This window comes from Rutilus rutilus (genome assembly GCF_951802725.1).
Source record: "Rutilus rutilus genome assembly, chromosome: 24".
In the NCBI taxonomy this organism is placed as follows: Eukaryota; Metazoa; Chordata; class Actinopteri; order Cypriniformes; family Leuciscidae; genus Rutilus; species Rutilus rutilus.
Window position 1 is genome coordinate 240,001 of NC_140228.1, and position 22,500 is coordinate 262,500.

The 22,500-nt window shown below is 44.0% G+C and overlaps 1 protein-coding gene across 1 annotated transcript in view; it reads left to right on the forward strand.

The window, feature by feature from the left end:
* Positions 1 to 22,500, forward strand: part of LOC311283700 (uncharacterized protein) — a 69,347-nt gene that overhangs the window by 1,109 nt on the left and 45,738 nt on the right. The window contains exons 4-45 of the mRNA XM_084398285.1: positions 41 to 85; positions 170 to 205; positions 316 to 363; positions 1,298 to 1,345; positions 1,430 to 1,474; positions 1,565 to 1,612; positions 1,691 to 1,726; positions 1,823 to 1,858; positions 1,952 to 1,999; positions 2,090 to 2,137; positions 2,216 to 2,260; positions 2,352 to 2,387; positions 2,482 to 2,523; positions 2,605 to 2,652; positions 2,766 to 2,813; positions 2,907 to 2,954; positions 3,031 to 3,066; positions 3,166 to 3,201; positions 3,312 to 3,359; positions 3,466 to 3,513; positions 3,607 to 3,654; positions 3,740 to 3,781; positions 3,879 to 3,926; positions 4,411 to 4,488; positions 4,681 to 4,791; positions 4,863 to 4,973; positions 5,059 to 5,169; positions 10,353 to 10,454; positions 10,581 to 10,691; positions 10,824 to 10,934; positions 11,201 to 11,311; positions 11,683 to 11,790; positions 11,914 to 12,024; positions 12,135 to 12,245; positions 14,755 to 14,865; positions 15,335 to 15,433; positions 15,507 to 15,617; positions 20,625 to 20,726; positions 21,493 to 21,603; positions 21,731 to 21,835; positions 21,915 to 22,025; positions 22,458 to 22,500. The exon at positions 22,458 to 22,500 is cut by the window's right edge and continues 68 nt beyond it. Of these exons, the coding sequence (XP_084254411.1) occupies positions 41 to 85; positions 170 to 205; positions 316 to 363; positions 1,298 to 1,345; positions 1,430 to 1,474; positions 1,565 to 1,612; positions 1,691 to 1,726; positions 1,823 to 1,858; positions 1,952 to 1,999; positions 2,090 to 2,137; positions 2,216 to 2,260; positions 2,352 to 2,387; positions 2,482 to 2,523; positions 2,605 to 2,652; positions 2,766 to 2,813; positions 2,907 to 2,954; positions 3,031 to 3,066; positions 3,166 to 3,201; positions 3,312 to 3,359; positions 3,466 to 3,513; positions 3,607 to 3,654; positions 3,740 to 3,781; positions 3,879 to 3,926; positions 4,411 to 4,488; positions 4,681 to 4,791; positions 4,863 to 4,973; positions 5,059 to 5,169; positions 10,353 to 10,454; positions 10,581 to 10,691; positions 10,824 to 10,934; positions 11,201 to 11,311; positions 11,683 to 11,790; positions 11,914 to 12,024; positions 12,135 to 12,245; positions 14,755 to 14,865; positions 15,335 to 15,433; positions 15,507 to 15,617; positions 20,625 to 20,726; positions 21,493 to 21,603; positions 21,731 to 21,835; positions 21,915 to 22,025; positions 22,458 to 22,500 (2,980 nt within the window). The remainder of the gene's footprint in view (positions 1 to 40; positions 86 to 169; positions 206 to 315; positions 364 to 1,297; positions 1,346 to 1,429; positions 1,475 to 1,564; positions 1,613 to 1,690; positions 1,727 to 1,822; positions 1,859 to 1,951; positions 2,000 to 2,089; positions 2,138 to 2,215; positions 2,261 to 2,351; positions 2,388 to 2,481; positions 2,524 to 2,604; positions 2,653 to 2,765; positions 2,814 to 2,906; positions 2,955 to 3,030; positions 3,067 to 3,165; positions 3,202 to 3,311; positions 3,360 to 3,465; positions 3,514 to 3,606; positions 3,655 to 3,739; positions 3,782 to 3,878; positions 3,927 to 4,410; positions 4,489 to 4,680; positions 4,792 to 4,862; positions 4,974 to 5,058; positions 5,170 to 10,352; positions 10,455 to 10,580; positions 10,692 to 10,823; positions 10,935 to 11,200; positions 11,312 to 11,682; positions 11,791 to 11,913; positions 12,025 to 12,134; positions 12,246 to 14,754; positions 14,866 to 15,334; positions 15,434 to 15,506; positions 15,618 to 20,624; positions 20,727 to 21,492; positions 21,604 to 21,730; positions 21,836 to 21,914; positions 22,026 to 22,457) is intronic.

Below are 22,500 nucleotides of genomic sequence, written 5' to 3' on the forward strand. Positions count from 1 at the left end.
TTATTATTATTATAATTAATTTGAATGGTTTCCTATGCAGCTGGAGGCGACAGACGTCACAGACGCTCAGACGGAGACACTAATGGTCTGTTTTATGTATTAAATAGATATTATTTAATATTATTTTTTAGTTTATTAATTTTTATTAATTTGAATGGTTTATGTCCAGCTGGAGGCGACAGACGTCACAGACACTCAGATGAAGGTACTGATCGTCCACTTTATTATGTTTTATGTATTAAATGAACATTAAATGTTTTTATTTGATTAATTATTTATTAATTATCATTATAATTAATTTGGTTTCATATGCAGCTGGAGGCGACAGAGAGTCAGACAGACACCATAGACTCTCAGATGAAGGTACTTATGATCTGTTTTATATATTAAATAGGGCTGGGAATCGATTAAAAAAAATTAACTAATTAATTGCACAATTTGCTGTAATTAATTGCAATTAATTGCATTCTCCCCAAGCTTGTAATCATCAATATTTAAACTTAGAATCACCTAAATTAAACAACACAGGGAAAAATAGCCCTATTAAAACAATATTAAACATCAATACTGTATATCGATATATGATTCTTTTTCAATAATCAATCAACATAATCAATTTAACAGATTTTTTTTTTTTACTAATTATCAAATATAGTCCTACAAAGCTATTATTACCAGAGCATGTGACCAGAGCAGGCCATTTTACCGTTGTTGCCCAGCATGACTATACCAGCTCAGCAAACAGAAGTCTACTACTGAGAAATTTCACGTTATTTGAGCAGACTTTGCTTTTCCAGTGCCTGATCGGTACATGATTGGAGCGTTTGGGCCGTTAACGACAGAGCAGAACGCGCAGCGCAAACACGGAGCGGAACGTTGAGCGGAGAGCGCAGCGCGACGACACACACACGCACACACACACACACACACACACACAGAACGGAGATCGCGGCGCACACACGGAGAGGAAAAGACCCGCTCGTGAAAGCTGCGCGAGAATGAAACATGATCGCCGAACACGGAGGGGCGAGACGGCATATGTTCTGCCTTTTCAATCATGTTTTCAATCATGTTTTCAACAGCAGCCGCAACAGGAAATCATTAAAACGAGGCAAAAAAAAAGTGCTGCGTTAATTGCGTTATTTTTTTTTACGTGTTAAACATCTCAAATTAATCGCAAAGATGAACGCGTTAATTCCCCCAGCCCTAATATTAAATAGACATTATTTGTTAGACAAAATACATTTTTTATTTTATTAATTTTCATTATGATTAATTTTAATGGTTTCATCTGCAGCTGGAGGCGACAGAGATTCAGACAGGCGTCACAGACTCTCAGATGGAGGTACTGATCTTCTACTTTATTATGTTTTATGTATTGAATACACTTTATTTATTATTATTATTAATTTGAATGGTTTATATCCAGCTGGAGGCGACAGGCGTCACAGACACTCAGACGGAGACACTAATGGTCTGTTTTATTATGTGTTATGTATTAAATAAACATTATGTTTTTTAAAAATTAATTATTATTATATTATTATTTTTATATTGTCTGCAGCTGGAGGCGACAGAGAGTCAGACAGGCGTCACAGGCGCTCAGATGAAGGTACTGGTTTATTATGTTTCATGTATTAAATGAACATTATTTATTATTATTATAAATTTTTTATGGTTTTATCTGCAGCTGGAGGCAACAGACACTCAGAAGGAGATATTAATGGTCTGTTTTATGTATTAAATAGACATTATTTATTCTTATTTTTTATTTTATTAATTATTATTATTATCATTATTTATTTGAATGGTTTATATCCAGCTGGAGGCGACAGGCGTCACAGACTCTCAGATGGAGGTACTGATCTTCTACTTTATTATGTGATATGTATTAAATTAACACTATATGTTTTTATTATATTAATTATCATAATTAATTTGGTCATATCAGCAGCTGGAGGCGACAGACGTCACAGGCACTCAGACGGAGACACTAATGGTCTGTTTTATTATGTGTTATGTATTAAATCAACATTATGTTTTTTAAAAATTAATTATTATTATATTATTATTTTTATATTGTCTGCAGCTGGAGGCGACAGAGAGTCAGACAGGCGTCACAGGCGCTCAGATGAAGGTACTGGTTTATTATGTTTCATGTATTAAATTAACATTATTTATTATTATAATAATTTTTTTATGGTTTTATCTGCAGCTGGAGGCAACAGACGTCACAGACGCTCAGACGGAGACACTAATGGTCTGTTTTATGTATTAAATAGACACTATTTAATATTATTTTTTAGTTTATTAATTTTTATTATTACTAATTTGAACGTTTTTACATCCAGCTGGAGGCGACAGGCGTCACAGACACTCAGATGAAGGTACTGATCGTCCACTTTATTATGTTTTATGTATTGAATACACTTTATTTATTATTATAATTCATTTGAATGGTTTTATATGACTGATATGAAGGCGACAGAGAGTCAGACAGGCGTCACAGACGCTCAGATGAAGGTACTGGTTTATTATGTTTCATGTATTAAATGAACATTATTATTTATTATTATTATTAATTTTTTATGGTTTCATATGCAGCTGGAGGCGACAGAGAGTCAGACAGACACCATAGACTCTCAGATGAAGGTGCTTATGTACTTATCTGTTTTATATATTAAATAGACATTATTTATTAGACAAAATACATTTTTTATTTGATTAATTTTCATTATGATTAATTTTAATGGTTTCATCTGCAGCTGGAGGCGACAGAGATTCAGACAGGCGTCACAGACTCTCAGATGGAGGTACTGATCTTCTACTTTATTATGTTTTATGTATTAAATTAACACTATATGTTTTTATTATATTAATTATCATAATTAATTTGGTCATATCAGCAGCTGGAGGCGACAGACGTCACAGACACTCAGACGGAGACACTAATGGTCTGTTTTATTATGTTTTATGTATTGAATACACTTTATTTATTATTATTATTAATTTGAATGGTTTTATCTGCAGCTGGAGGCAACAGACACTCAGAAGGAGATATTAATGGTCTGTTTTATGTATTAAATAGACATTATTTATTCTTATTTTTTATTTTATTAATTATTATTATTATCATTATTATTTATTTGAATGGTTTATATCCAGCTGGAGGCGACAGGCGTCACAGACGCTCAGATGAAGGTACTGATCTTCTACTTTATTATGTGATATGTATTAAATTAACATTAAATGTTTTTATTTGATTAATTATTTATTAATTATCATTATAATTAATTTGGTTTCATATGCAGCTGGAGGCGACAGAGAGTCAGACAGACACCATAGACTCTCAGATGAAGGTGCTTATGTACTTTTGTATATTAAATAGACATTATTTATTAGACAAAATACATTTTTTATTTGATTAATTTTCATTATGATTAATTTTAATGGTTTCATCTGCAGCTGGAGGCGACAGAGATTCAGACAGGCGTCACAGACTCTCAGATGGAGGTACTGATCTTCTACTTTATTATGTTTTATGTATTAAATTAACACTATATGTTTTTATTATATTAATTATCATAATTAATTTGGTCATATCAGCAGCTGGAGGCGACAGACGTCACAGACACTCAGACGGAGACACTAATGGTCTGTTTTATTATGTGTTATGTATTGAATACACTTTATTTATTATTATTATTAATTTGAATGGTTTTATATGAATGATATGAAGGCGACAGAGAGTCAGACAGACGCCACAGACGCTCAGATGAAGGTACTTATGATCTGTTTTATGTATTAAATAATCATTAGTTATTATACTTTTTTTTTAAAATTAATTTTCATTATGATTAATTTGGTTTTATTTGCAGCTGAAGGCGACAGAGAGTCAGACAGGCGTCACAGGCGCTCAGATGAAGGTACTGATGGTCTGTTTAATGTTTTATGTATTAAATAAACATTTATCATTATGAATTTGAGTGTTTTATATGCAGCTGGAGGACAGAGCTGCTGATGATCTGTTTTATGTTTTATGAATGAATCTTTCACACAGTTAGCAGATGTGCCGTGATGATGAAGCGGTTCACATGACCAGCTCACGTTCACACGTGACGTCGGTTCATATCAGAGTCACTGCAGACGCTTTCACTGAGGATCATGAGCTGTGTTTGTGAATGTTCACGGCACTTCATCTGGAAAATGTGTTGAATCTTGAGTTTAATGTGTTTGTGAGGCGACAGAATGAGATTTCCCATCATTCTCTGTGGCAGCAGCACACGATAAAGCACTGATCAGATCTAATGTGTAGAAGTGCGTCACAGCAGTATATATAGTGTGAATCTGTGAATCTCCAACATGTTGCAGAAGTCGAGTTTGAGATGAAGTGTGTTTGTGCTTTAACAGAAGCTGGTGAACGGCTCGTGTGTTCCTGAAACACTAGAGATTCAACACGCTAAAGACGCCACACACCTGTACAGTGAGGTGAGACGCGTGATCACATGACCATCCAGCGTTTCTGTGGCCTTTAAAATCATCGAGGTCTGAAATCAGAGCAGAATAAAGTCAATGTTTACAACATTTACTGGAGAAGAAGCAAAATACTTTAAGATATTAAGTCTTGTTTAATGACTTTAGTTTGTGTGTGTGTGTGTGTAATGTTCCTCTGCTGTTCAGATGCAGTATCGGGAGGAAGGACTCAGAGATCTGTGTGTGAATCTGTATTCTCTGATGCCCGACACACGTGAAACACAGTTCGCTAGAGAGATGACAGAGCTGCAGAGTGAGGTACACACACACACACATACACACACATACACACTGATGATGATGATGATGATGATGATGATGATTGACAGGTCAGGTACCGAGCGGATGGGAGGAAGAAGCTGTCCTGTAGTGTGTTCTCTCAGCTGCCCGACACGATGGACACGCAACACGCCAAACACATGACGGACCTGCAGAGCCACGTAACACACACTCATCACACGTGTTCACCTGTCCGCTGTCATGTGACTCGCTGCGCTCTCACACTCCTCTCTGTGTGTCTGGCAGAATAAATACAAAGAAGCTGGTAGAAAAGTCGCTTCCACGAGTCTCTACACACACCTGGAGGAAACACTGGACACAAAACATGCTAAAGAGGCGTACCAGCTACAAAGCCAGGTACACACACACACACTCACACACACACACTCAACACACACTCATGTACACACACACACACACACATACACACACGCATGCTCACACTTTCTTCTTCGGCGGTCTCTCGAGACGAGTATGACTGTCCTCTCCGTCGGGTCGCCTTATTTGTGGATCCTCAGGTGGCTGTAAAGGCCGATCTGTGATCCACAGATTCTGCTGCAGTGTGGGCATTGGAAGGTTGAGGTGGTGGAGCCTTTCTCTGTGTGTCCTTGCGGTGTTGCCGCTGTGCATCTGTGGCACGGCGGTGTTCTGTTTGGTGGTGTGCTGCACCTTCCTGCACTGCTTTTCTCCAGTAGTCCCTGTTACACGCGAGATTCTCCCAGTCGCCGGACGTGATGTTAAACTTTTTCAGGCTGGTCTGGATATTGTCCTTAAAGCGTTTCTTTGGCCCACCAGGGGCTCGCTGTCCTTCTTTTAGCTGGGAGTACAGGATCTGTTTTGGGACACGGTTGTTGGGCATGCGGATGACATGTCCTGTCCATCGGAGTTGGTGCTGTATTATGGTGGTAGTGATGCTGGGAATATTTGTTTCCTCCAGAATGCTGGAGTTTGTACGTCTGTCTTCCCAGTTGATCCTCAAGATTTTTCTTAAGGCTCTTTGATGGAATAGTTCCAGTGCTCTCAGGTGTCTGTAGTAGGTGGTCCAGGATTCCGCTCCATACAGCAGAGTTGGGAGAATCACAGCTCTGTAAACCAGGACCTTGGTTTGAGCTCTCAGGTCTCGGTCATCAAAGACTCTTGTCCTGAGTTTGGCATAGGCTCTGCTGGCACAGCTCAGGCGATGGTTAACTTCAGAGTCTATATCAGCTTTGGAAGAGAGAATGTTGCCAAGGTAGGGGAAGTGGTCCACGCTTTCCAGAGTGGTGTTATCCACTTTGATAATGGGCTGGAGTGATGGCTGGTTGGGTGGTGGTTGATACAGAACCTGAGTTTTCTTGATGTTCAAGGCCAAACCCAGGGCTCTGTATGCCTTGGCAAAGGCATTTAGGATGCCCTGGAGGTCTTCAGGGGAGTGTGCTGCAATGGCGTTATCATCGGCGTATTGCAGCTCCATGATGGTGGTATTCCTGACTTTGATCTTGGCTTTGAACCTGTTAAGGTTGAAGAGCCTGCTGTCAGTCCTGTAAAGGATTGGGATCCCCTGTGGCAACTCTTGGCCAGTAAGGTGGAGTATGGCTGCAATGAAGATGGCAAATAGGGTGGGTGCATTGATACATCACTGTTTGACCCCAGTTTCGACAGTAAATGGCTCAGATTCAGAGCCACTGTTGAGCACTGTGGCTGACATGCCGTCATGTAGTAGCCTCAGTACACGGATGTATTTGGCATGACATCCATACTTTGATAGTATGCTCCACAGTGCCTGCCTATCCACGGAGTCAAAGGCCTTTGTCAAGTCTATAAAGGCCATGTACAGAGGCAGTCCTTGTTCTCGACACTTTTCTTGTAGTTGACGAGCAGGAAAGATCATGTCAGTTGTTCCCCTAGATGGACGGAAACCGCACTGTGATTCAGGGAGTATCTCCTCAGATAGTGGTAGCAGGTGGTTGGAGAGGACACGAGCAAGGACTTTGCCTGTTGCCTGTTGTTGACTAGAGCGAGATGCCCCTGTAGTTTCCACATTCAGCCTTGTCCCCTTTCTTGAATATGGTAACAATTTGGGCATCCCGGAGCTCTGAGGGGAGCTCTTCCCTTTCCCAGACCTTGACGAGTAGATGGTGGATGTGGTGCCAGAGCCTTGGTCCTCCTTCCTTTAAGATCTCCGCGGGGATCCCATCAGGACCAGTGGCCTTGTTGTTCCTGAGATTCCTGATGGCATTGTGAACCTCTGTTAGGGTAGGAGGTTCCCCCATGTCTTCTCTGATGGGACTCTGCGGGATATGGTCGGCGATGTCTGGTTCGGCTGAGCTGTCATGGTTCAGAAAGTGCTCCTTCCAACGTGCGTTGATGGAGTCATTGTCTTTTAAAAGAGTCTGTCCATCTTTTGGGCGTAGGGGATTTAAGCCGCGGTGTCTAGGGCCATAGACAGCCTTAGTGGCACTAAAAAAGCCTCTGTTGTTACCTGAATCTGCCAGTCTCTGGAGTTCTAGAGACTTTTCTGTCCACCAGTTGTTCTTGAGCTCCCTCATCAATCTCTGAACGTCAGCCTGGGCTCTGGAGTGTGCTGCCCTTTTGGCCTCACATGTTATGTCATTTTGCCACACTCGGAAGGCTTTTCGTTATCTGGAGATAAGTTGTTCTATCTCTGTGTCATTTTCATCAAACCAGTCCTGATGTTTCCCGGCCTACCCTAGCATTGAAGTCTCCAAGGAGGATGATCTTGTCCTCCCTGAGGATTTTTGACAGGGTTTCTTCCAGGCAGGCGTAGAAGGCTTCTTTTTATTCCACGTCGGAGTCTAGGGTAGGGGCATAGGCGCTCACTACTGTCGCTGTCTGGTTGTTGGCCAGCACCAGCGCTCGCTGATCCCCACAGGAAGTTCGGAGAGATGGTTGACAAGCTGTTTTTTGATGGCAAGTCCAACTCCATGATTTCTTCCAGAAGAAAGTGTAGCCACTTTTCTCCTCCATAGGACTTTATCCGGGGTGGTAGGGTGGATTCCCTTTGTGGAGGACGCCTGTGCGTGGCGTTGTTTAACGTTTGGAGGCTGGTGCACAGACAACCACCACATGGTCCTTGGCAGGTCTGGGTCAGGATCCTGTGGCATGGAGTCCAAGACGACTGGGGACCCATCACCAGTGTTGGGTAAGTTACTTAAAAAAAGTAATTAGTTATAGTTACTAGTTACTTCTCACAAAAAGTAACTGCGTTAGTAACTGAATTACATCATTACAAAAGTAACTAATTACTAGGGAAAGTAACTATTGCGTTACTTAAAAAAAATAAGAATAATTAAATATAAGAAATTTCTTGGATACCCCCAATATGAAATGTTAAATGAATGAAATGGACACTAAATAGAACATCTTATTATTATTAAACATTGTACACTAATCTACACTATTTTAATGTTGCTGTGGGACAATGTGAGAGACACCGATTAACTTAAATATTAAAATATTATCATTACTGTAGTGGAGCAACAAAATAATAGATGGTTTAGAACTTTTAATATTTATTGTACAGACCACAACTGGCCAACAAATAAGTCTAAAAATAAATCATGCTTCTTAAGAAATGTACCAAAAATAAATAAATAGTAGCCTTATAAAAATATTCATACACATACACTAGTGCATATAATTAAAATGATAAAACTCACACACCTTTACAACTGGTAGACATTCATAGCCTACTTGAAGTATTTTCTTCCTCACAATAGTAAGTTTAACAAAAAGTGCTCTCTAATACTGGAAATGTATCAACATAAATAATAATAATACAATATAATCTTTTGTGGGTTTATTTTTATAACCTACAGAGAACGTCATCATCAGAGGTTATTTATTTTAGCCAAATTCTAGTCATGTTTTCCGCACGTGTTCACAACCGTCAAACAAATATGTTTGAACGTTCCCTGCAGGTTATTTTGGAGTTTATGTTATATAAACTAATTAAAACATTGCATATGATACCAATATGCTACATATTATTCTAATGCTGAAATGTGTAATTTATTTATAAATAAAGTATTTATGCTCGGACACATTCGGTCTCTCTCGCGCACTGTCAAACGCGTTCTCGGACACACTCGGTCTCTCTCGCGCACGTCGAGCGCGCTCGCGGCATTCGCCTCGCTTTTGTCCAGTCCGGCGCCTCATAAACACTCACACACCAGAGAAAAAACTTTGCAGCTCCTATGGCTGAGAGAGAGCCTACTCGGATGAAAACCGCTTCAGTGAGCTCAACTATAGTAACGCCGCATTTTTATTGACAGTAACGGTAACGGCGTTGTAATAGAGGAAGCAGTAATTAGTTTGATTACTAGTTACTGAAAAAAATAACGCCGTTAGTAACGCCGTTTATTTATAACGCCGTTATTCCCATCACTGCCCATCACTGCTGCAGCCTTCATCCGCCTTCCCAGCCGTGGTGATGCTCCACTTAAATCAGCCATCATCCTCCGCCTGTTCCGATGTTGAGGTCTTTTGTCTTTTTTTTCAGGGTGTGCTCCCTTAGCCTTTGCCTCTATAGGCTACCCCACAAGGCAGTGGGACTATTTACCCATAGCTGGGGCTGTGGTTGGCGGGTGCCAGGGCATGTCCACTGCTTGGTGGGCCTGCACACCGCACCTCTGGGGCCCACTGCTGCTCCGAGATCCCCTACAGTTCAGCCTGGGTCCGCTAGGGCCCAGTTACCGTGTGTGGCCGCAAGGAGGCACTGTAGGAGTCTTGACGGTGGAGAGGCTGTGTACCGACAGGAGGAGGCTTACGCACTCGGCTCCTCTTTTCACCCTTGCACAAGGGCTAGTCGGTGGCTGTAGATATAAGCAGAATGTAGCAAGCAGAAATAGCATGCAGCATTCAATATCTACTAAACTACAGGCACTACTATCCCAGTACTACTGCACTGACGCATCACACATGCCCTGTGTGACAACACACACACACACACACACACATGTACATGCGCATGTACACACATACACACGCATATACACTCACACACTCACACACACATACGTACACACACACGCATGTGTACACACACATATGTACACACACACACACATATGTACACACACACACATGTACACACACACACACGCATGAACACACATGCATGTACACAGACACGTACACACACGCATGCATGCACACACACACACACACACACACACACACCCGTACACACAAACAAGCACACAAGAGTGTTGTGAGTGCGTGTGTGAGTGTGTGTGTGTGTGTGTGTGTGTGTGTGTTGTATCAGGGGGTGTATAAGGACAGACAGGCGTCAGGCTCTCTGTTCTCAGTGTTGTGTGTGTGTGTGTGTGTGTGTGTGTGTGTGTGTGTATCAGGTGGTGTATAAGGATAGACAGGCATCAGACTCTCTGTTCTCAGTGTTGTGTGTGTGTGTGTGTGTGTGTGTGTGTGTGTGTGTGTGTGTGTGTGTATCAGGTGGTGTATAAGGACAGACAGGCGTCAGGCTCTCTGTTCTCAGTGTTGTGTGTGTGTGTGTGTGTGTGTGTGTGTGTGTGTATCAGGTGGTGTATAAGGACAGACAGGCGTCAGGCTCTCTCTTCTCTACGCTGTCCGAGACGCCGGAGATTCAGTTCGCCAGAGAGATCACAGAGACCATCAGTGAGGTGAAGCAGACGAGATGAAGGATCAGAGCAGGTTACACTGATCCATGAAGTGTGTGACAGCCCTGTGTGTGTGTGTGTGTGTCTGTGTGTGTGTGTGTGTGTGTGTGTGTGTGTGTGTGTGTGTAGAATAAGTACCGCGAGCAGAGCCGGAAGAGCATCAGCTGCTGCGTTTACTCTCAGCTTCCTGAAACTGCAGAGACTCAATTCAGCAGGAGCATCTCTGAGCAGCAGAGTCAGGTATACCATCATCACCACCATCATCAACATCTTCATCATCACCAACATCTTCATCATCATCACCATCATCATCACCATCACCATCATCACCACCATGCGTGTGTGTGTGCGTGTGTGTGTGTGTGTGTGCAGGTGAAGTATAAGGCTGACGCTCAGCAGCAGATGAGCAGATCTCTGTACCATCAGCTCGCAGAAACTCCAGAAACTCGACACGCTCGAGACGCCGCTCAGATCCAGAGCCAGGTGACGTGTTCTTCATCATCTTCATCATCATCATCAGATCTGAGCACTAATTAACGTGTTCTGCTCTTCCTCACACGCGTGTGACTGTGACCCAATCAGAGGCGTGTGCTACAATAATCAGATCTGTGTCAAATCATGTTTTTGTGAAAGTGTAAATGCAGCCATATAGTCCTGCTCTTCACAACTACATTATGTGATCATGTGACACTTCATGTGATCATGTGACTCTTCTTGTGACCATGTGACTGTGTTTGTTGTGTGATCAGCTGCAGTACCAGCAGGGCCGGGCGTCAGTGACGGGCAGTAATCTGTTCTCCCTGATGCCAGAGACGCCGCAGAATGAGTTTGTGAAGCAGCAGATGGAGCTGCAGAGTGAGGTGAACCTCCGTGACCTCTGACCTCTATGACCTCTGACCTATGTCACCTCTGACATATGTGACCCTCTATGACCTCTGACATCTATGATCTCTGTGACCTCTGATCTATGTGACCTCCGTGACCTCTGACCTCCGTGACCCTCTGTGAACCTCTGACCTATGTGACCTCTGTAACACTTTATGACCTGTGTGAACCTCTCTGACCTATGTGACCTCTGACCTCCGTGAACCTCTATGACCTCTGACCTCCATGACCTCTGTGACCTCCGTAGATTCAGTCTTTACACAGAAACAGACACTCAGAATGTTCTGTCTGGAGCCTCTTTCACTCTTCGTGTGTGTGTGTGTGTGTGTGTGTGTGTGTGTGTCAGCTGAAGTATAAAGCTGACCTGAAGGAGAACTCCAGTAATCTGTACTCCCTGATGCCGGAGACGCTGGAGACGCAGTTCAGCAAAAACACCGCAGAGTTACAGAGCAACGTACGACACACACACTCCAACAATACAATCTTACAGTCACTTCAGTGTTCAGGCCAGAGTTCCTCCAGTCAACATCATGACAAGCATGACCGATCCGCTGCGTGTGTGTGTGTGTGTGTGCAGGTGAAGTATAAGGCTGACGCTCAGCAGCAGATGAGCAGATCTCTGTACCATCAGCTCGCAGAAACTCCAGAAACTCGACACGCTCGTGACGCCGCTCAGATCCAGAGCCAGGTGACGTGTTCTTCATCATCTTCATCAGATCTGAGCACTAGTTGGCGTGTCCTGCTCTTCCTCACACGCGTGTGACTGTAGCGTGACCTTCTTCTCCACTTCTTCATCAGGTGGCGTATAAAGGCATCGGGAAGGGTGATTTCTCAGGCTCCTCGTTCACTGCGGTTCCAGACTCAGCAGAGATGAAGTGTGTCCAGCAGATCTCACACACACTCAGTGAGGTGAAGCTCCATCTCAGATCTCACACACACTCAGATCTCACACACACTCAGGCCCTGTCCACACGGAGACGCGTTTAGCTGTATCCGTACAAAATTTGTATCGTATTGACGTTTCGTCCAGACGGATCCGGCGTTTTCGGAGACTGAACCGCTATTTTTTTAAACCGGGTCCCAAGGTGGATAAATCTGAAAACGCCACCCTTGCGTTTTCGTGTGTACGGCCAATCCGTACATTTTGTGAAACGATGATGTCATCACACCAAGTGTCAACTATAGTCAGACACCGCTAAGTCACAGCAACAATTGCCGACTACATGCTTGTGTTCGTGCTGCAGAAGCTACTGAGCCTCTTTTATTTCTTTCTTTATTATTTACTTGAATGTATTTTTATTTCATTTCATTTCTTTTTTTTTTTTACTTCTTTATTTGGCCTATTTATATTTTCTTTCTTATGCTATGATGCTTGTCTGTTGTCTGATTAAGACATTTCGTATTTTGTAGGGATGGGCGTTTCAAGCAAAAATAATATTCGACAATTGCTGGGAATTATTTGATTATTATTCAAAAAACGCACCCCTGCCCCTCATGATCACCGGTAAAGCGGCGTTCGCTCAAATTCCACTCTGACATAAAATGTATCTGAACTGTAGGCATGTTGTAGCCATTAAAGAAAATGTATTAAGTTTCATATTTATGTGTAAATAATGTTATTTTTTTATTTCATCTGTGTTGATTATATGAAAAGTGAACAGCATGAGTAATCATAAGAAGTGCAATATATCGGGAGACATAATTTTGACCACATTAAGTTTTGTTTTCTATAAATTGTATCTTAATTTTAATCAATGTTTCATCAACCAATTGCCTGGATATTTTGCAAATATAGCAGACAATTTAATCAGGACATGGAGGCGCCAGCGCGATATAACTTGCATTGCTCGTGAACTGGAGCTCGTCTCATAAATGAACCGAAACTCAGAAATATAGAAAGCTTGAAATGTCTACTTTTAAAAAAAACAGTTAAAAAACGAAAAGAAACAGGCGACTTTCTTATGTAATCCGTATGAAGTGTCCATTTCTCTCTATAGGCACGTTCACCACTGCGAAGGTGGCGAGTCAGCATCGCCAACATCTTTAGCCGAGACTGACACAGAAAAAACGAGTTTATTAATAAACAATTAAAATGTCTCCTTAATATATTTGACACATTCATAATGATTACTTTTGCCGGTTCTTTGTGGCAAGCTTTATGCGTCCGCTAACTATCGAATATCGTGACTCATATTTTGTACCAGGCCATTTATGGTTGTTCATATTGTTCAATAAAGTTCTTGGTAAATTTTTTTTAAAATAAGCTACTGTCCTAATATTATTGTATACAGCGCGCAAGGTATATGCGCATGCTCTGTCTTCTTCTCCGTTTTTAGTGTATTTCTGTGGCAGAATTACAGCGCCACATACTGGTCTGGCATGTATACTACATCATTTTGAGTCGGTTTCAGTGGTTTCATGTGTACGCAGATATTTCTTGAGACGACGCCGTGTTTACGGAATTTTTTTTTTTAACTGGGAAAAAAAACCATCGGATTGGGAAAGCTCTGGCTTCGTGTGGATGTGGCCTCAGTGAGGTGAAGCTCCATCTCAGATCTTACACACTCTCAGATCTCACACACTCAGATCTCACACACACTCAGATCTCACACACACTCAGATCAGATCTCACACACACTCAGATCAGATCCCACACACACTCAGTGAGGTGAAGCTCCATCTCAGATCTCACACACACACTCAGATCTCACAAGCCCCTTTCACACAGCGCTTTGAACCCGGGAAATTGCCGGCAAATTGCCAGAGTGCCTTCTGTGTGAACGCAAACATGACCCGAGATTGATGCCGGGATCGATGCCGGGTTGGGGACCTAGTAACATTGCCGTGTTCAGTCCCGGAACGCGCGCTGTGTGAACAAAAGCCGTAATAATGCCGTGTCGTAGTGATGACGCTGAAGCTGGGATCGTTCGTCAGCTGTGAAACGGTGCGTAATGCGTAAGTTTATGATCGAATCAGAGAAAAAAATGCACAAGCGTGGTTTCTCTAGGGAGAAATCGCAGCTCATAAGCAAACTTAAGACGCTGCTGAGACATTACAAGTCACATCGATGTCACTTGTCTTTACGGGATTTTTACGGGTTGTGTGTGAACGCACTCTCTGATTCTGGAGAATCACTGGCAGTGTGAATGAACCAAAATCAAACGAACCCGGGTCAAATCCCGTGTCACTTTATCCGTGTATTTTCCGGAATCTCTGTGTGAAAGGGGCTACACACACTCAGATCAGATCTCACACACACTCAGATCAGATCTCACACACACTCAGATCTCACACATACTCAGATCAGATCTCACACACACTCAGTGAGGTGAAGCTCCATCTCAGATCTCACACACACACACTCAGATCTCACACACACTCAAATCTCACACACACTCTGTGTGCTCGTGTGTTTCAGAACCAGTACCGTGAGGAGGGCAGGAGGAGCCTCTCGTCCAGCATTTACTCTCAGCTGTCCGAGACTCCGGAGACGCAGTTCGTCAGAGCCGTGTCAGATCTGCAGAGCGAGGCGAGGAAAACCATCTCAGCCAATCAGAATCAGTCACTCACATCTGCCTTTCTCAAGCTCGATACAAAACTAATCATTATTTAAAAAATCAATCACTTAATAATTATGTAAATCCTAAACATGTGAAGTGAAGAAAATTTTAAATAAAAAAATCAAAATAAATTACATATAAATAATTAATTAAATAAAAAACGTAAAATTTATATAAATAAATAATTATAAAATTAATCAAAATAAATGTCTTAATAATCAATTGCATAATAAACATCAAAATAAAACCCTTTTTTAAGAAACATAAAATATTTTATTTGTTTAGCTGCATGTCATGTGACCATTAACTGCTATCAGAGAGCATGTGAAAGTTAACATGTTGTTAAATTATTTAAATATCATCTCAAAATCTCAGTACGGCTTCGACTGATGAAGCAGTGTGTAAGTCTGATCGAGTTTCTGTGTGTGTTTCCTTCAGGTGAAATATAAGCAGCAGGTGAACGGCTCGCTGTACGCCACCCTGCCCGAGACGCTGGACACGCAACACGCTAAACACGCCACTGACATCATCAGTGAGGTAGTGTGACGCTGCAAACACTCGTGTGAAGCTCGCTGTACAAACACTAGAAGAGCTGGCTGTTTGTGTTCAGGTGAAGTACCGAGAGGACGGCCGAGGGAGTTTATCGAGCCCGCTCTTCACTCGCCTGACGCAGACACTGCAGACGCAGACGGCTCGAGACATCGCAGACGCGCAGAGCCAGGTGACGCCAAGCGCTCTCCATACACTATAGTGCCAAAAGTTTTGGGACACCCATCCAAATCATCGAGTTCAGGAGTTCCAATCACTTCCATGGCCACAGTTCAAATCAAGCACTAGGCATGCAGACGCTTCTACAAATCCTGACTGCATTGTGCCAAGTGTAAAGTGGAGGGGGGATTATGGTGTGGGGTTGTTTGGGGGAGGGGGTGATGGTGTGGGGTTGTTTGGTGGAGGGGGGTTATGTTGGTGGAGGGGGGATTATGGTGTGGGGTTGTTTGGTGGAGGGGGGGTGATGGTGTGGGGTTGTTTGGTGGAGGGAGGGTGATGGTGTGGGGTTGTTTGGTGGAGGGGGGATTATGGTGTGGGGTTGTTTGGTGGAGGGGGGGTGATGGTGTGGGGTTGTTTGGTGGAGGGGGGGTGATGGTGTGGGGTTGTTTGGGGGAGGGGGGGTTGTTTGGGGGAGGGGGGGTTATGTTGGTGGAGGGGGGATTATGGTGTGGGGTTGTTTGGTGGAGGGGGGTTGTGTTGGTGGAGGGGGGTTATGTTGGTGGAGGGGGGATTATGGTGTGGGGTTGTTTGGTGGAGGGGGGGTGATGGTGTGGGGTTGTTTGGTGGAGGGGGGGTGATGGTGTGGGGTTGTTTGGGGGAGGGGGGGTTATGTTGGTGGAGGGGGGATTATGGTGTGGGGTTGTTTGGTGGAGGGGGGTTGTGTTGGTGGAGGGGGGATTATTGTGTGGGGTTGTTTGGTGGAGGGGGGGTGATGGTGTGGGGTTGTTTGGTGGAGGGGGGGTGATGGTGTGGGGTTGTTTGGTGGAGGGGGGTGATGGTGTGGGGTTGTTTGGGGGAGGGGGGGTTATGTTGGTGGAGGGGGGATTATGGTGTGGGGTTGTTTGGTGGAGGGGGGATTATGGTGTGGGGTTGTTTGGTGGAGGGGGGGGGTGATGGTGTGGGGTTGTTTGGTGGAAGGGGGGTGATGGTGTGGGGTTGTTTGGGGGAGGTGGGTGATGGTGTGGGGTTGTTTGGTGGAGGGGGGTGATGGTGTGGGGTTGTTTGGGGGAGGGGGGTGATGGTGTGGGGTTGTTTGGTGGAGGGGGGTGATGGTGTGGGGTTGTTTGGGGGAGGGGGGGTTATGTTGGTGGAGGGGGGGTGATGGTGTGGGGTTGTTTGGTGGAGGGGGGGGTGATGGTGTGGGGTTGTTTGGTGGAGGGGGGGTGATGGTGTGGGGTTGTTTGGGGGAGGTGGGTGATGGTGTGGGGTTGTTTGGTGGAGGGGGGTGATGGTGTGGGGTTGTTTGGGGGAGGGGGGTGATGGTGTGGGGTTGTTTGGTGGAGGGGGGATTATGGTGTGGGGTTGTTTGGTGGAGGGGGGGTGATGGTGTGGGGTTGTTTGGTGGAGGGGGGGATGATGTTGTGGTGTTTGGGGGAGGGTGGGGGTGATGGTGTGGGGTTGTTTGGGGGAGGGGGGGATGATGTTGTGGTGTTTGGGGGAGGGTGGGGGTGATGGTGTGGGGTTGTTTGGTGGAGTTTGAGGAGTTTGGTGTGGAGTAACTGGACTCCTGCACAGAGTCCTGACCTGACCCGAGAGAGCAGCTTTGGAACAGCCAAACCTTGTGGAAAGCCTTCCCAGAAGAGCTGAAGCTGTTATAGCAGCAAAGGGTGGAGCAACTCCATATTAAACCCTCCGGATCAGCGCAGTAAACCAGGGTTTAAACTCTAGCACATCTTACACAGCAGCGCAGTAAACCAGGGGTTAAACTCTAGCACATCTTACACAGCAGCACAGTAAACCAGGGGTTAAACTCTAGCACATCTTACACAGCAGCGCAGGAAACCAGGGTTTAAACTCTAGCACATCTTACACAGCAGCGCAGTAAACCAGGGGTTAAACTCTAGCACATCTTACACAGCAGCGCAGTAAACCAGGGGTTAAACTCTAGCACATCTTACACAGCAGCACAGTAAACCAGGGGTTAAACTCTAGCACATCTTACACAGCAGCGCAGTAAACCAGGGGTTAAACTCTAGCACATCTTACACAGCAGCACAGTAAACCAGGGGTTAAACTCTAGCACATCTTACACAGCAGCGCAGTAAACCAGGGCTTACACTCTATCACATCTTACACAGCAGCGCAGTAAACCAGGGGTTAAACTCTAGCACATCTTACACAGCAGCGCAGTAAACCAGGGGTTACACTCTAGCACATCTTACACAGCAGCGCAGTAAACCAGGGTTTAAACTCTAGCACATCTTACACAGCAGCGCAGTAAACCAGGGGTTAAACTCTAGCACATCTTACACAGCAGCACAGTAAACCAGGGGTTAAACTCTAGCACATCTTACACAGCAGCGCAGGAAACCAGGGTTTAAACTCTAGCACATCTTACACAGCAGCACAGTAAACCAGGGGTTAAACTCTAGCACATCTTACACAGCAGCGCAGTAAACCAGGGGTTAAACTCTAGCACATCTTACACAGCAGCACAGTAAACCAGGGGTTAAACTCTAGCACATCTTACACAGCAGCGCAGGAAACCAGGGTTTAAACTCTAGCACATCTTACACAGCAGCGCAGTAAACCAGGGGTTAAACTCTAGCACATCTTACACAGCAGCGCAGTAAACCAGGGGTTAAACTCTAGCACATCTTACACAGCAGCGCAGGAAACCAGGGGATACACTCTAGCACATCTTACACAGCAGCGCAGTAAACCAGGAGTTAAACTCTAGCACATCTTACACAGCAGCACAGTAAACCAGGGGTTAAACTCTAGCACATCTTACACAGCAGCGCAGTAAACCAGGGCTTACACTCTAGCACATCTTACACAGCAGCGCAGTAAACCAGGGTTTAAACTCTAGCACATCTTACACAGCAGCGCAGTAAACCAGGGGTTAAACTCTAGCACATCTTACACAGCAGCACAGTAAACCAGGGGTTAAACTCTAGCACATCTTACACAGCAGCGCAGTAAACCAGGGGTTAAACTCTAGCACATCTTACACAGCAGCACAGTAAACCAGGGGTTAAACTCTAGCACATCTTACACAGCAGCACAGTAAACCAGGGGTTACACTCTAGCACATCTTACACAGCAGCACAGTAAACCAGGGGTTACACTCTAGCACATCTTACACAGCAGCACAGTAAACCAGGGGTTAAACTCTAACACATCTTACACAGCAGCACAGTAAACCAGGGTTTAAACTCTAGCACATCTTACACAGCAGCACAGTAAACCAGGGGTTAAACTCTAGCACATCTTACACAGCAGCGCAGTAAACCAGGGGTTAAACTCTAGCACATCTTACACAGCAGCACAGTAAACCAGGGGTTAAACTCTAGCACATCTTACACAGCAGCGCAGGAAACCAGGGTTTAAACTCTAGCACATCTTACACAGCAGCGCAGTAAACCAGGGGTTAAACTCTAGCACATCTTACACAGCAGCGCAGTAAACCAGGGGTTAAACTCTAGCACATCTTACACAGCAGCACAGTAAACCAGGGGTTAAACTCTAGCACATCTTACACAGCAGCGCAGGAAACCAGGGGATACACTCTAGCACATCTTACACAGCAGCGCAGTAAACCAGGGGTTAAACTCTAGCACATCTTACACAGCAGCGCAGTAAACCAGGGCTTACACTCTATCACATCTTACACAGCAGCGCAGTAAACCAGGGGTTAAACTCTAGCACATCTTACACAGCAGCGCAGTAAACCAGGGGTTACACTCTAGCACATCTTACACAGCAGCGCAGTAAACCAGGGTTTAAACTCTAGCACATCTTACACAGCAGCGCAGTAAACCAGGGGTTAAACTCTAGCACATCTTACACAGCAGCACAGTAAACCAGGGGTTAAACTCTAGCACATCTTACACAGCAGCGCAGTAAACCAGGGGTTAAACTCTAGCACATCTTACACAGCAGCACAGTAAACCAGGGGTTAAACTCTAGCACATCTTACACAGCAGCGCAGGAAACCAGGGTTTAAACTCTAGCACATCTTACACAGCAGCACAGTAAACCAGGGGTTAAACTCTAGCACATCTTACACAGCAGCGCAGTAAACCAGGGGTTAAACTCTAGCACATCTTACACAGCAGCACAGTAAACCAGGGGTTAAACTCTAACACATCTTACACAGCAGCGCAGGAAACCAGGGGTTACACTCTAGCACATCTTACACAGCAGCGCAGTAAACCAGGGGTTAAACTCTAGCACATCTTACACAGCAGCGCAGTAAACCAGGGGTTAAACTCTTGCACATCTTACACAGCAGCACAGGAAACCAGGGGTTAAACTCTAGCACATCTTACACAGCAGCGCAGTAAACCAGGGGTTAAACTCTAGCACATCTTACACAGCAGCGCAGTAAACCAGGGGTTAAACTCTAGCACATCTTACACAGCAGCACAGTAAACCAGGGGTTAAACTCTAGCACATCTTACACAGATGTGTCTGTTTCTGCTCTATTTCACCAATGAAAGCGGATGCACAGAAATCCACAGCAGAAGTGAATGAGTGTAGTGAAACTGATTTAGTTGAACTATAGTTGAACAATAGTTGAACTTATTGATTAAATGTATGAATTTGGCATTAAAGATAATGCATATATCTAATGGACAGAAAATGACCCTTAAAAGGTAAAAATGTGGACTAATATCAGCCCTCCATGGAAACATGACATGAATGCAGTGGCTCATATGTGAGCGTTGATTATGGTGTAGAGCTTAGATCGGGCCCAACAAATCAAGCCCGACCCTACCCGAGCCCGAGCACGTTGTGTCCGAGCCCGGCCCGGCCCGACACGTTCACTGTAATTATGAGCCCGAGCCCGATTTAAACCCGACCATTTTTAATATCGGCCCGATGACAGTGGCGGGAAATATCGGCGAGTCGGGGCTCGGGCAGAGAATCTAAGCTCTATTATGGTGTGATTTGAACATTGATTATGATGTGATTTGAGCGTTGATTATGGTGTGTGAATGTGTGTGTTCTGCAGGTCAGATATAAGCAGAAGGACGATCAGGCCAGTCTGTATTCACTCCTGCCTCAGACTGCTGACACACAGTTCGCCAGTCACATGACCGACATCCAGAGCCAGGTAACACTGTTGAACACAGGTCTGTGACATCACTATGACATCACTATGGCCACATCCACACAAAGCCAGATCCCCCCCCCCCCCCGTTCTAAAAACAAAATTAAAGCTGCAGCTCGTCTGATGTAGATATAGAGCCATATGGCTATGAGTGTGATATTATATAAATATCCTAGTATATGATACAGCTTTTAATCTTCAAGTCAATCATATATTCATGAGGAAAGAAATCAGATTTAATAAGGAAAGCGATATCTTTGTCATAGAATCCTTTCAGTGGTTAAAGTTACCGCAGTCACTGCATCTGCTGCTCTTTATATGTGCCATTTAATTTTTTTGGTTTATTTTTGTTTATCTATTTACCTTTTTTAGAATTTGAAAGAAAATATAGATATTGTTTGAAAAGGGAGATCTCTGATTCAAAACCAAACAAGTAGTGCTTGAAAAGCCCTTGAATTTCATTTTAAGTCTCTGTACGAACCCTGAAATACTGTATATATGGATCACAAGTGTTCAAAACCTGCGTTCTGTTCTCATATTTTTGTCATTCTTTCTTTTGAGTTGGAAAATTGATGCAGTTCTACGGATGTTTTGCCCTCCAGGTCACATGACGGAAATTATGAATTGCTAATATTTTTTCCTAGTAAAGTTTCTCATGTTTTGCATGTGTGTTTTGTGTGTGTGTGTTTTGCGTGTGTGTGCGTGTGTTTGCGTGTGTTCTGCATGTGTTTTGCGTGTGTTTTGCGTGTGTGTGTGTGTGTGTTTGCAGCTTCAGTACAAGCATGACGGGAAGAAGGAGTGCGAGAGTAACTTGTACAGCCTGATGCCACACACACTGGAGACCGAACACGCCAAACACGCCTGCCAGCTGCAGAGTCACGTATGTCCACAGCAGATCATGTGATCACGAGCACACGCGTGTCCTGAACATGTGATGAGGAAACGTGTGTGTGTGTGTGTGTGTGTGTGTGTGTGTGTGTGTGTGTGTGTGTGTGTTTTACATGCAGGTGAAATATAAAGAGCAGAACCGAACGGATGCGTGTCTTTACACTCTTCTGCCCGAGACTCGAGACACGCAACACGCTAAACACGCGTCAGAGCTGCGCAGCGAGGTTCGTACACACACACACACACACACACACACACACACACACACAGACGCGTGATGATGAACATCTGTGTTTCTCTCAGCTGAAGTACAGAGAGGACGGGAAGAAGGATCAGGCCTCATCGCTGTTCTCTCAGATGACCGACACTGCAGAGACTCAACGGCTCCGAGAGATCAGCGCACTGCAGAGTCAGGTGTGTGTGTGTGTGTGTGTGTGTGTGTGTGTGTGTGAGTGAGAGTGTGTGTGTGTGTGTGTGTGTGTGTGTGAGAGAGTGTGTATGCTTAGTTTCATGATCTGTAGTTTTAAAACATATAATGCAGTGCAAAATATTTGTTCTTGTTTTAAGCACAAACTCACTTTATTTTGATAAATCTTTCATTAAACGAGACTTAATATCTTCAGTCATTGTGTTTCTTCTCCAATAAATGAATCTTGATTTGAGAATGTTTACGAGACACTGAGGAAGAGCAGTCTATCAGCTGATGATCTCGCCATTAGTGTTAGGTTTTATGTCTGATTTGAAATAAGTCAGTGAAATATGAGTTTTTGTTATTACTTCAGCCAGTATGAGTGTTAGAGTGTGTGTGTGTGTGTGTGTGTGTGTGTGTGTGTGTGTGTGTTTCAGGTCCAGTATAAGACTGAAGGACAGAAGCTCATGAGCTCCAGTC